General features: G+C 36.4%; 1 protein-coding gene across 10 annotated transcripts in view; it reads right to left on the bottom strand.

Annotated features, from left to right (window-relative positions):
- EML4 (EMAP like 4) overlaps window positions 1–14,441 on the bottom strand; it is a 154,763-nt gene that overhangs the window by 24,591 nt on the left and 115,731 nt on the right. For all 10 annotated transcript variants that reach the window (XM_033419196.2, XM_004265019.4, XM_033419193.2 and 7 more), the window contains 6 exons: window positions 13,404–13,538; window positions 13,154–13,289; window positions 4,419–4,570; window positions 3,212–3,337; window positions 2,995–3,126; window positions 2,201–2,268 (listed from right to left, as the gene is read on the bottom strand). In XM_033419196.2, coding sequence (XP_033275087.1) covers window positions 2,201–2,268; window positions 2,995–3,126; window positions 3,212–3,337; window positions 4,419–4,570; window positions 13,154–13,289; window positions 13,404–13,538 — 749 coding nt within the window. The remainder of the gene's footprint in view (window positions 1–2,200; window positions 2,269–2,994; window positions 3,127–3,211; window positions 3,338–4,418; window positions 4,571–13,153; window positions 13,290–13,403; window positions 13,539–14,441) is intronic.

Consider the following 14,441-nt stretch of genomic DNA (forward strand, 5'->3'; position numbering starts at 1 on the left):
TACATTGAGGAATTTTCTGTTTTAGACAGTACAGCCACATATTCACAGATCCATGTAAAAAATAATAAAGGAGAAAGTTCTCTAAGAAACAACAGACTAACCAGATGTGAAACCAAAGACAGGAATTAAGTATAAAATGAACATTGATAACTACATCTCCCCTAGATTTTAAATAATCCCCAACTCCACACCAGAAAGGATTTTTTTCCACTTTTTATTTAGTTATCATATCACTTTCATTCATAAGGTGTTTTCTACTCACAACTCCAGGAGGAAACAATTGGCTTAGCTTTAGCTTAAGTCACTTAAAGTAAGTGACTTTTCCTGTTAAGCTTGCTAATGATGACTTCACAGTAACACTAAATGCTAGAAAGTAACTTCAGTGCAATTTAATTACAAATTGGGGCAAACTGTATTTATGTGTATGTATATATTGCACATTCATCCAATGAAGTGGTGAGTCTTAATGATTCAAGTCCTTCTAACCCTTACTACTCCACTTGGTGTTTAACTCCTTCTTATACACAGTAAATGCTTTTAAAATACTATGTCAGCCAGTGATTTAACCTTCAAAGATAAACTTTCCTTATATTTCTAAGTAATGCTACAAACACCATAAGCACATCTCAAAGAGTACTGGTGGAGTAGTGGAAAGAGACAAGCTTTGGAACTATAAAGAACCTGAGTTAAATCCCAGCTCAATCACAAGTGATTGAACCTCTATGGATCTTGGTTTCCTGTTTGTGCAAAGGAGATATTAATGAACATTTTGTTGCATTCTTGTGAAGACTTAAAGTACTATATGAAAAGAATTTAGTACAAGGTCTGTCATCAGATACTGAATATAGGGTAGCTCTTATTCTTACTACTTCATTGATTTTAGCATTTGTGATATTTGTTCAGCTGCCCCCAAAACAGATCTGACCTGCCATATGCCTGTTTAGTCCAAGTTTAAGTAATAATCTATTACTGACATGTATTTTGGGGAAATCTGAGATAGTAAAGCCATCTGTATTTGCAAGTCATCACCAATTACTCTCCCAAGCAGCCTAATTCTAAAATTCCACTATTTCAGAACCACTCAAATAGCACCTCCAGTTACATGTCCACATTTCAAAGTTTATCTTTACCTTAAAGATCTATTTTTCCATGATTCTGAGCACTATATATGAGGAGGATTTTGAATATGTTTTGACTTTCTAGAGGTATTAATTTGTATCCAAGAGCCAAAGGGGAAAACTTGCTACAAAAAAACTTCACATTGTTAAATTTAGTTAGAATTAAATAAACTGGCTGATTTGAAATATTTGTTACATAAATAAAAATATTTATATAAGTGTGTTCACAATATTTTCACTTCATTAGAAATCAGCATTCCATATTTTCTATGGGTTTAACTTTTGAAAATTTACTTTATCTTTTTCCTCTGCCTCTTTAAAAAGGAAATTAAGTTATTTGTGATGAGGGCTACTTACCAGCAGAGGCAATAAAAAGGACTCAATTAAAAAATACAGATAATAATATATATTACCTAATAACCTTGGAAAGGTACTATACAATGTCTGCAAAGATAAGTAATTAATAACAATTTCAGGAAACATACCTTTATTTATCTACCTGTGTAGCATTTAAAAAAGAAAAAAGCTATAGCACAAACAAAAGCTCAACTGGGTTATTTCAGGTTCATTTTCCTTCCCTAAAAGATAACAAGAGAAATTTTCGATACCACAGAAAATTTCACAAAGGAGGTCAAGTCTGCTGAACTGTCACCTTCCTTAATGAAGACTATTCTGACCTTCCTATTTATCGTTTTGCAACTGCACCCCTTCCAGTTCCCTCTTCCTATGCTCAACCCTCCCCCACCATAGCTCTTCATTTGCTAACTTAATTAGTTATAATGCTTATTTTTCATTCTGCCTCCACCCCTGACACACACTAAAATGTGGGCTCCACAAGGGCACGGATTTTTGCTTTGCACTCTGATGTAGCCTGAACACCCACAATAGTGTCTAACAAACGGTAGGTGCTCAAATAATTACTGAATGATTAAATGAGTATACATAAAAGAAAAGAACAAAAAGCATAAAACTGTGCCACTTAAAAGATTAATTTTCCAGATCAGACAGAGAACATTCCTGAATAATGGTTAAACATCCCACCACTGAGATTACTCAGCTCACATTTCCCTTAAAGACCCTACCTGCCTGAGTGCGTTCCTATGGCCACCACTGTGCCACTTGGATGAAAATCTGCACAGTGTCCTGGTTCCTAGAAGAGAGACAGACAACTGTTGGGGAGTACATGAGAAAGTCTCCCTAGATCTACGGGAATAGTGGCAAAACATTTGAAACTAACGTGTTTCACATAAACATGAAATCTCAATCAACCTTACTGTAGCCAATGGTAACACCACATGGACTTAAGAGGAAAAAGGATTTCAGAGAAGGAAGGGGACATGCTGGCAGAGTGGTGAGGGGGAAGGACCACCAGCTTGTGGCTAGGCAGTGGAACAATGGTAAGGATAACAACAAACATTTGTACAGTTCTTTAGAGTCTGCAAAGAACGTGTATACACCTTTTAGGCTAGAAAAGGTGGATATCTGGGTGGGGTAGGGAGAAAACACAGTAAGAGACCAACTCAAAAAGAAGAGAGCAGAATCTGTTAGTGGGCAGTACTTACTGAACCCAACTGCACCACCACCAGAGACCTAAACATATCCATAACAATTAATACTTCATAAAGATGTGAAATATTTTTTATTTTTACTACTGAACCTGACAGAAAAACTGAGCTTCTGTCCTGTTAATTTGCTACTTTGGAGTGGGTTCATGTACTTTGTGACTAAACACTCTCCCTCCACCCCTTCCCCTTTACTGAACTATAGAAATACACTTGGTTTTAACCAATGCTGAGTCCTATTTGCTTTGCTGCTACCATCTGCCATTTTAGGGAGATTCTGTGGGAAGATTATAATCACATTCTGTTTTACTCACATCTACGAGCCTGGTCCATTCCAGCCTGTGTTGCACTGAGTTCCACATGCACACCTGTCTGTCCTGAGCACATGTCAAGAGCAAATCTTTGAAGGGATGTGTGGCAAGACCCCAAAGCTCATCAGTATGACCCTGAAAATGAAATACACCCATTGTTATAAGAAACAAAGAGTATCATCAAAAATACTCAGTTAATGGTTAAAATCATACAGCTTACCTGTACTTCTATTTGGAAGCCATCATTAAACGTTCCCCGTAAAATAAAGTTTCGTGATGTGCCTACCAAAAATTGATCTGCCTTTCCTTCTGCTACAGCTCTGATTGTTCCATACTGATCAGGAACCTAAAAAAAATTTTGTAAAGTCACCATACACATACTAACATGCAATAATTACCACCTGAAGACCGTAGTTATAGCTGTATGCAATTATGTGGTAATAAATGACAGAATTCCAAATTTGAAAGTAATCTTATACTAATAAATTATTTGTTCAGACAATTACATTTTATTACACAGAAGTTATAATGCATTAACAACATTCTTTGGTTCAATTTTAAATTCATATTTTTATATGATTTCAAGAGTTAAGGATTAGGAGTAGGGGATAATGGAATAAGTTCTGATAGACCACATGAAGACTGTGATCTGGTTTTGTTACTTACTGGTTATATTATTTTGGGTAAGTCATTTAGCCTGAGACAAATTTCTTTATCTATAATATGGGGATATATCTTCTTGGAAATGAAACCCAAGAGCAGTACTATCAGAATCCTCTTTTTTAGAGAAGATTTTGTCTACAAAGCACGTTATGAGTAGAAAAGACTGAGCATAAATTCAAAATTTAAGTCACCAACAAACAGAAGCAATATTAAACTGAGTGAATTGCCTTTGCTCTGGCAATCACTGACTAAAATACTATTCTTAACCCATTTCACTTCCTGAGATCTCAGTTCAGTTAACAAACTTTCACTGAGCACATAATACCTGTCAGGTTTTATGGATACACTTGGTTCATGCAATGAAGCAGACACATATGTAGATAAATAGCAATTATCATTAAGCCCACTGTTATTATTTTCAAGTTTTAAAATTAAGCTGGTCATTTTGTATACCTTGGAGTAGGATATAGTTTTCAATGAATGTCTGTTAAATTTTAAGTTTACATGGTTATATTTTTGGGTCACTAAAAATATCATCTCAGAAATAAATAAGCAAATTAATTATTCTGCTGATTTTTCTTATTCTTTCAAACTATTTTGTTTAGTGAATAGTCCTTTTTTTTTTTTTTATTTTGAGGGAATGAAATGACAAGAATGTGCACCAAATTTCCCAGAAAAGTGTAAGTTATCTCAATGTGGGACAAAAGACATAAGTTTAGAGGGTTTAATATTTAAAAATTTTTATGTTCCGTTTTCATCCTTACCTCTATTTCTCTTTCAGGATTCAGATCATGATCCCACAGAATTATTTTTCTGTCTTTCCCACCTCCAGTTAATAACATACCATTTCTCATCTGACAAAGTGTGAACACACTGCCATCATGAGCTTTGATTTGTTTGCTGATCTGATAAACACCTAATATGATGAGGAGTAAAATAAGAACGTGAGTGATAACATTTTCCATCAGATTTTAGAGTCTTTTTGGAAGAAAACTTTAGCAGAACTGTAGAGTGATTGCTGAATGACTCAACAATCAAAAACCTATTTTCAGCAAGTCTTCTGCAAGGCAGGTAGTAAAGCTTTAATACAACCTTTTGCATTTATGTCAATAATCAGTTACTCTGAAAATATTTCAAAATACATTCTTACAAAAAGGTAGACTAAAGCAGTGATAATTCCACAGACAACAGAGGGTATATTAACCTCAGAACTTTACTACCTTTTATAATCATCTTACATGGTAGTTAGGGTAGGTATTATTACTCTTCTGATTTTAGAACTAAGGACATAGGTATAGAATTGGCTTAGCCAATACCACACAGTTAGCTAGTGACAAAGCTGTGACTAGGACTCAAGTCTCTTTACTCAATGTTCTTTTACGTTTGCAAAAAAAGCCTTCATTTCCTCTCGAGGCAACAGTCATAATATTTAACATTTAACCACTGCTGAACTGGAGGACTTCTGCTCTGTCAGGGATAGTAACCCCTTTTATTTGCTGAGATACTGGGGAAGGTGTGAGGCAGAAGAGGCACTGGCAGCTTGCAGCAGTGGCTCTTGACCAACCAGAAAAGTATTTTAAAAACTGATCCAGTCACACCAATGTGATAGCTGAATGACAGCCCAGTTTTCTTGTATGCTCTCAGCACTTCACAAGTACCCAGGAAGGGACAAGGCAGGTACGAAAATATAATCAGAGCCTCTTTCTTAAAGGTGAACATAAGATTTCATGATGCCTTACTCAGAGAAGCTCTTCATTCAGCTAGTGAAGCTGCTAGAGTAAGAGAAAAACTTTTTAGAAGATGAGAGCTTGCAGAATTAGTTACCAGGTTCAAAATGGCAAGGTAGAACCTGGTTTAAGTATGACCAAAGTCAGTTAATAAATACACCTTAGATCCCTTGGAAATGAAAAAAATTACAAGTTTAAAAATTGTTCAGTGGGGGCTTCCCCCACACTGAACAACGGGAGAGGCCACAACAGTGAGAGGCCCACGTACCACAAAAAAAAAAAAAAAAGAAAAATTGTTCAGTGGGGGGCTTCCCCGGTGGCGCAGTGGATAAGAATCTGCCTGCCAATGCAGGGGACAAAGGTTCGATCCCTGGCCCAGGAAGATCCCACATGACGCAGAGCAACTAAGCCCGTGCGCCACAACTACTGAGCCTGTGCTCTAGAGCCCATGCTCCACAACAAGAGAAGCCACTGCAGTGAGAAGCCCGCTCATCACAACGAATAGTAGTAGCCTCCACTCGCCGCAACTAGAGAAAGCCCGTGCGCAGCAACGAAGACTCAATGCAGCCAAAAATAAATAAAAATTAATAATAATAATAAAAAAGTTCAGTGGGGAAATGGGTGAAGGTGGTTAAAGGTACAAATTTCCAGTTATAAGATAAATAAGTTTTGGGAATTTAATGCACAGCATGGTGACTATAGTTAACAATACTGTATTGTACATTTGAAAAACGTTGCTAAGGTAGTGCATCGTAAAAGTTCTCAGAACAAGAGAAAAACCTCTACTGTATGAGGTGATGGTTGTTAACTAAACTTATTGTGGCAATCATTTTAAAATATATACATATATCGGGGACTTCCCTGGTGGTGCAGTGGTTAAGAATCCGCCTGCCAGTGCAGGGGACATGGGTTTGATCCCCAGTCTGGGAAGATCCCACATGCTGCGGAGCAACTAAGCCCGAGTGCCACAACTACTGAGCCCGCGCTCTAGAGCCTGTGAGTCAAAACTACTGAGCCCACGTGCCACAACTACTGAAGCCCTTGTGCCTAGAGCCCATGCTCCGCAACAAGAGAAGCCACTGCAACGAGAAGCCCACATACCGAACAAAGACACAACACAGCCAAAACTAAATTAAAAAAAATAAATGTATTAAAAAAAATGTGAACTGTAAAAAAAAAAATTAAAAAATATATATATCAAATCATTTTGTTGTATACCTTAAACTTACACAATGTTATATGTCAATTATACCTCAAAAACCTGCAAAAAAAATTGTTCATTTTCTAATAAAATTTTTCATCAACTTTAAATGGATAAACAAAATGTGGTATTATTCAGCCCCAAAAAGCAATGAGGTACTAATACATGCTATAACATGGATGAACCTTGAAAACATTAAGGTTCGACTGAAAGAAGTTGGTCACAAAAGACCACATATTCCATGATTCCATTTATATGAACTATCCCACACAGGCAAATCCACAGAGACCAAAAGCGACAAACAGTTGCTAGCGACTGAGGAGAGAGAGGAATGGGAAGTGACTCCTAATGCGCACAGTGTTTCTTTTTGGGATGATGAAAATATTCTGAAGTTAGTGGTGATGATTGCACAACTCTGTGAATATATTAAAAATCACTGAATTGTACATTTTAGAAGGGTGAATTTTATGGTATGTGAAGTATATCTCAGTAAAGCTGTTATTGAGGTTGTTCATTTTTACTCATCTATCTGAGCTGCCATTACATTGTTAAAATTAAAATTTGTAGAGTTTTGGTTTCCTAAAAAAAAATTATGCTACAGCTGACTCTCAAAATTACTCAGTGTGAGGCTGCTAGTGGTACAAATATTTAATAGATGGGTATATCTGGCAGGGAGAAAGGAACGGGCTTGCCTACTTTGCAGTAGGGCTTGCCTGATTCAGCAACGCTAGGAGCAGAACGCCAACAAACTTGCTATTCAGGTCAACTGCCTCGGCTCACATCAACATTCATCACGTAAAAATACTTTAAACATTGAACAACACAACTGTGCCCAGCAGGATAGCCAGCCAATTATCTAGCATAGCTCTGATGTGACCAAGAGAGAAAGAACATCTGAGAGATGTGAATTTTCTGAGAGTATTGCTGGCTTTGCTTGGGCATTTAAAAGTGGGGGGAAAAGTGGGGGCAAAGGGCTTATTTTTCTCATGCATGGTCAAATTAACAAGAGTAATCTGAAAGTACCACGGTACCATGTAAGAAATTACAAAACGCAGAGGTGTGGCATTTCATAGCTCTCTATCAGAACGCAGGAAAGTTAAATACAGTTTCTCTATTTTTAATTCAGTTTTCCCTACTTCTAAACATGACAAATACTTTGTTAAACACTTAAGATCTTCCTAGAAAAATGGAGTCTTAGAAAATGAAAAACTGAAGAACAAATGCTTCATCAAGAATAAAAATACCCTATATAAGTAATCAACATGGTGAGATACCCACTTTCTGCCTCCTACCACCCCAGGATAGTTATTTCCTGAGGAGGACCTATATTAATTTAGCTAAAAATATGTCTGTGCTTTAAATTTAAACAAGTTACCAAAGCTTGCTTTACATAGTATTTACCCACAAAATAATTTATAATCCAAGATTTCCTTCTCATGGGTCTATATTTCTGACACTTTAATTTAAGCCAAATAATGTCTGAAATACCTGCCAAGAAAAATAATTATCCTTGTATTACAAACCTATTGTACCTCCTGGCACAATCATGGCCAAGTCCATCCAAGCTTACTTGCAAATCCCCCCTTTCTTCTCAACTCTAGCAGAAACAAGCTTCCGTAAAAACCAAGTTTACCTTGACTGCCAAATAAAGATCCTTTGGAGGGCTTTCTGTGCCTGTTTAACTACAGAATCAAATATCAGGGAGACTTTGAAATTTATGTTATATTCTTAGCAATGCGCAAATGGGTCCATGTTGATTATTTGGAGATCAGGTAAAATGGTAGTGTTTCTTAAAGAAACCTGGCAAAGATTTCAGAATAATGAACATTTTAATGGTGGTGTTGATACTCTCAACTTCCTCTCCCCCACTTAAAGAATTATGAATTATTTCATATAAGAAAAATTCTGAACCATTTCCTGTATGTAGGAAATAACAAATACCTTATACCCACATAAGAAACAGAAAATACTGAAACAACCTAAGTGTCCATAGATGGATGAATGGATAAAGGAAATGTGGTATATATATATAATGGAATAAAAAAGAAGGAAATCCTGCCATATGCAACATGAATAGACTGTGAAGACACTATGCTAAGTGCAAAAAGTCAGAGAGAGAAAGACAAATGCTATCAACATATGATCTAAGTTATATGTAGCATCTAAAAAAAGTAAACTCACAGAAACAGAATAGACTGGTGGTTGTCAGAGGCGGGGGAGGTGGCTAGAAGAAATGGGTGAAGGTAGTCAAAAGGTACAAACTTAGAAATTTAACGCAAAGATGGTGACTACTGTTTATAATACTGTAATGTATATTTGAAAGTTGCTAAGGGAGCAGATCTTAAACGTTCTCATCACAAGAAAAAAAAACTGTGAGGTGATGGATGTTAACTAAACTTATTTTGGTAATCATTTTGCAATATATACAAATATCAAGTCATTATGTTGTACACCTTAAGCTAGACAAGGTTATACATTAAAAATGTTACAAAACTGGAAAAAAAGAGAACAGAAAATACTAATTACTTTGAAGATTCCTGTTAAATTACACTTAAGGTAAGGAAAAAATGGTTTGGAAGCTAGAGAGCTCCTTATGAGGCATAAAACACAGTTTTGGTTTGTCTCCTATTTACTAGAATAAAAGGATTAGCTGTGAAATTATACTTCTGCAATCCCTCAAAGTCCCTTTTTCAGATGCAGTATCACAGTATAGTCAAATTTTGGTTGATAAAGACTGCCATGGGTACAGAAATATCATATTAGGGAATATGCAAACTGGATTAATCTACTGAAATTTTGGGCAAGAATTTAAAAATGGAAACTATGAACATCTGTTCTGATCTGGGCTTACACATTTATTTCACTAAACTCACCAAATCCTTTCCAGCCATATTTACATACCTCAAAACCCCAAATATAAAGGGAGAAACAAAATTCTCATCAAGTTTGCCCATAATAGGGTCAATCATGTAGCAAATTTCATGTGCCCAGCAGTTTACAAGATTAGATTTTCTGTTTTCTGTTCGTGCATATGCAGATTTTCTCTGCACAAAGGCTAAGCCACAAGTTTTTCAGATGAAAACCAAAATAAAAACAACTTCTGAACCTCTCCCTGCCTCTCACCTTGCACATTAAGGCTAATGAAGGGTGCATTTATACCCAAACTCTGCTCAGAGTGGTAGGATAATATGTCAACAATTTAAGTCACTGTTTTGATAATATAATACTGTTCCTGGCATTTCTGATACTGAAAAAAATGTGCCCAGGAAAAAGAAAAGAGAGGTAAGTGGGGAGGGCAACTGATAATACTGTTCTTTCTTTTTTCTTAAGAATCCTTAACCAGGAGCTTCTGGGTTGGTGAACACATGGGGATTCGGGGAGAGTGGTGCGCCTGGGGAGGGCATGTAGGCTCTTGGCGGGCCCTTTTCCCTGGCCTTGCCCTGTGCATTTTTTCCATCTGGCTGTTCCTGAGTTATCTTCTTTTATCATAAACTGATGATCTACTTTACACTGGCTACAGCGCTCAGGCCAGGTGTCAGTACTGGAGGGAATTTGGTGTCCATCCACCGTGATGCCTCCAACGGCACATATGGCCACTTGCTCACACTAAGGATGACAGTGAAATACTTGGAAGATCATCAAACTGAAATCAGAGAACCCATTTCAACTGCTAGCTCTGCAGACTCTGGGCTAATTAATAAATGTCTTCAATTCTTAGTTTTTATGCATGGAAAAGGGGTGTGAAGTGGAATAAAGTGATGTCACAGATATAAAAAAATCCCCAGGGGAATGTCTCAGGAACCTCAGGTTGGTTCCCTGTCACCTCCTTTTTCTTTCTCCCCCTCCTTTTTTTTTTGTGGAACTCAGAGACTGACAGGCCTAGCTAGTTTTCTTTCTACTGCTACTACGTGCTACACTAATAAAGAATCTCTCTCTGCTCCCAGCCTACTGATTTTAGAACAAGGTCTGTAATTTTCCTCTCATAACCTTCTACTTTGAAGGAAGTATATGGTTCTCTGGATATTTTTTCACTTTTATTGTCCTTAAACAGAAAGGAAAAATGAGATTGAAAAAAAGCTATTTTTTTAAAATTTAATTTTTATTTTATATTGGAGTATAGTTGATTTACAATGTTGTGTTACTTTCAGGTGTACAGCAAAGTGATTCAGTGACATTCTTTTTCAGATTCTTTTCCCACACAGGTTATTACAGAATATTGAGTAGAGTTCCATGTGCTATACAGTAGGTCCTTGTTGATTATCTATTTTATATATAGTAGTGTGTATATGAAAAAAGACTATTTTCAATGTTTTTCCTCTCATTTTTTCATGTACCATAGAAAACGGCAAAGTGGACCTGTATATTTGGGTGCAAATGGGACTTGAGGATAAAATATATCTGTGTTTTTGAGGAAAACCAATTTGAGGTAAAGCTGAATGAATTCCAAGGCCCACTACTGGGGCTGGGAAGAGGAGCTGTAGTGAGAAAAAGAAAAAGAAGAAGGGGACTAACTATGAGTTATTCTTTTTGTCTCTCCTGTCCCATTTTACCATATGGCCATACACACTGTTCTTACACATATTGTATCTCCAGACCCAGCCCAGGAGACAGTAAAACCTACAGTCGGTTGCTATGTTGGGAAAAGGAGAAGAGAAAGGGAGGAAACGTAACACAAATGTAGTAATTGGGACTATCTTTCTATATCACAGATAACTATGTTAACCAACAGCTGTTAAGAAAAGGTCCTTGGAACCATCCTTTTGTGAGTTGATATGGATAATTTTAATCACTAACTATTTAGAAAATGATACCTCTAAATTTGTAGGTCTTTGGTTTTAGTATTCATTTATTATAATAAATCCAATTTCCACAGGCAAGTCAAAGGTTTCAGCTGGATTCCAATTCCAACAAGTAGAATTCTGAAGTAATGGAGTCTGATTATGTGATATTTTACTATATTACTATTCTTATATTATCCATTAACAATAAAAACTTCAACTTTTTAACAGGGAGCCACTTTTACTGAGAGCAATGTCATCCTGCATGACCTCCACCATTTAGCCACATGAGATCTCGGGATAGAATGTAGGCTATTACTCTTTTTCAAGGATAAAATCTTTCTTCTTACACTCAAACCAGTTATTCTCATCTCTCTCTCTAAGATTTTTAGTCTTTTTTCCACCACAATACCCAGTTTACTCTCAGGTTTTAGGCAACCTTAAAAAGACTACTGACTGATTCTAGCAACTTTGCCTTCCATTCCATTTTCAACTAGGATTCTCAAAATTCTCCATTTTATTATTATTATTTTTAATACATTTATTTATTTATTTATTTTTGGCTGTGTTGGGTCTTTGTTGCTGCGCACGGGCTTTCTCTAGCTGTGGTGAGCGGGGGCTACTCTTCGTTGTGGTGCGCGGGCTTCTCATTGTGGTGGCTTCTCTTGTTGCGGAGCACAGGCTCTAGGTGTGCAGGCTTCAGTAGTTGTGGCGCACGGGCTTAGCTGCTCCACAGCATGTGGGATCTTCCCGGACCAGGGCTCGAACCCATGTCCCCTGCACTGGCAGGCCGATTCTTAACCACTGTGCCACCAGGGAAGCCCAAAATTCTCCAATTTAAAACTGGCTATTCTATACTTAGCTGTTCTACGGCCTTAATGTTCTATTGAAATTGCAAGCTCCTTTGGTCTTTCCTTGGTTCTTATTCTTCTTGATCTCCCTAGAGCACTGAAACTCCTGGGAATTCTCTGCTTCCTTGTTCAGGCACTAAATAAAAAGTTCTATCTTGCTAACTTTTTTTTTTAAAAAATCTCACTTCTGTAACCCCTATAGGCTCTTTTCTGGTCATCTAACTGTGGGACTAAGGATCCTTGGCCTCACAGCTCTTCTCTCTTCCATGGTGAACTCAACCAGGTTTTAGGATTCTTGTGTATAACTCGGAAAATCTGTATCTTTAATCCCTATTTGAATTTTCATTGGCTTAGTATATATTAGTTTAAATTGATAAGAGAAACTGCAATTCACTACTATTTTTTAAAATTGTATTTCCTTCATGCTGGCTATCTCTTGTTTTTGTTAACACATGACAAGTTTATTCACACTATCCTGGATGTTTCACGTTCATAACCATCTTTGTCCCTGAACTTACACTGATCCCTAAGTGGGATCAAAGTTCCATATCTTTTGTAGTGTTGCACATTCATTATGGCTTAACAGAAATATCATTTCTTCTGTGAAGGCTTCACAAAATACTGAAGATTGGGATGACTTCTCTCTTAATCTTTACGGTATTTAAATTAACATGTATCTGTATCATCTCTAATAATTTTGTATTAACCTCCTGGAAGGAAAGGTACAGTGTAGTAAAATGTAGGTTACATATGCTTAATAAATGAGTAAATAATTTGATTTAAAGAAAGACTATCGTGAAGAACCTTAAAAACAAAATGTATGTTGGTGACTCTCATACTGTCTCCCTGCAGCTTTCTCTCTCCTGGTCTGGATAAGAGATGGGACTGCAATAGCAACATGCGCAAACTGAAAGGAATGACTTCAATATGAGAATACTGTACCTTTAGGCCCTTTCCCAGGTGTGGGTTCTACGGTAGTTTTGCTCCATATAAGTATGACTCCACCTGAGTCTCCAGTAAGAACATCTCCATTCCCCAAGAATGTCAAACACTGCACAAATTTTGGTTTTTCATATTTCTACAATGAAACAATGAGAATTTTCAGTTTTCCCTTTGGCATGATGACTTTATGCTTACTCAACAATTAAAAAATTCAAGTTTTATAATGAAGTTATAACATTCTGGTCCTTACCCCAAAAACTCCCTGTTTTCTTGTTAGTGAATTGCCACTCCAGGTCCAGAAAAAAATGTGAGATTTACCACAGGTTATTATAGTATTTGCATCTGTTGGATGGAATTCCACAGCCAAAACAACTTCATTTGTTGTCTGTGGAAAGAGAAATAAAGCTTTAGATGAATGTATATACTTATCTCCATTAAGTACCAATTACAGGTACTGATAATCAAATATAGGAAAATTTTTAAGGAAATGCCTTTTCTTCAAAGTTCTATTTTCCTGAAAAATTTTAATAATAGATATTTAGAATAATGATTTAAACTTGATGTCCTTATCCTATTATATCATCTTTTATGCTATCTATATATAATAACTGCACTAGGAAGACATTTACATGAATTAGTTTTAGGTTGTTTTAATTTCTTGCATATTCAAGGAAAAGTACTCTAAAACTAGCAAATGAAAGAGCAATGTACATGCTGTCTTAAAGACATTGCCATTTTGGTCTTAAAAAAAACAAAGCAGTCTTATCTTTATTTGTACCATACTACTGACCATTCATTAAGGAAAATATTACTGATTTAGAGATTCATCCCCATGCTGAAGACGTAAAAAGTAGATACAGAATGGTCACTACTGATTCCTACAGAATGAAAAAACAAAAAACAAAGAGCTTTTATGCTCTTTCCTCAAAAAAACCTAGGAAAGGGACCTCATTAAACTTAAAAGCTTTTGCACAGAAAGGAAACCATAAACAGAACGAGAAGACAACCCAAAGAATGGGAGAAAATATTAGTAAACAATGCAACTGACAAGGGATTAGTCTCCAAAATATACAAATAGCCCATATAGCTCAGTATCAGAAAAACAAACAAGCAAATCAAAAAATGGGCAAAAGAGAGACATTTCTCCAAAGAAGACACACAGATGGCCAAAAGCCACATGAAAAGACGTTTAACATCGCTAATTATTAGAGAAATGCAAATCAAAACCACAATGAGGTATCACCTCACACCAATCGGAATGGTCATCATCAAAAAGTCTACAAATAAT

This window comes from Orcinus orca, chromosome 13 (assembly GCF_937001465.1).
Source record: "Orcinus orca chromosome 13, mOrcOrc1.1, whole genome shotgun sequence".
In the NCBI taxonomy this organism is placed as follows: domain Eukaryota; kingdom Metazoa; phylum Chordata; class Mammalia; order Artiodactyla; family Delphinidae; genus Orcinus; species Orcinus orca.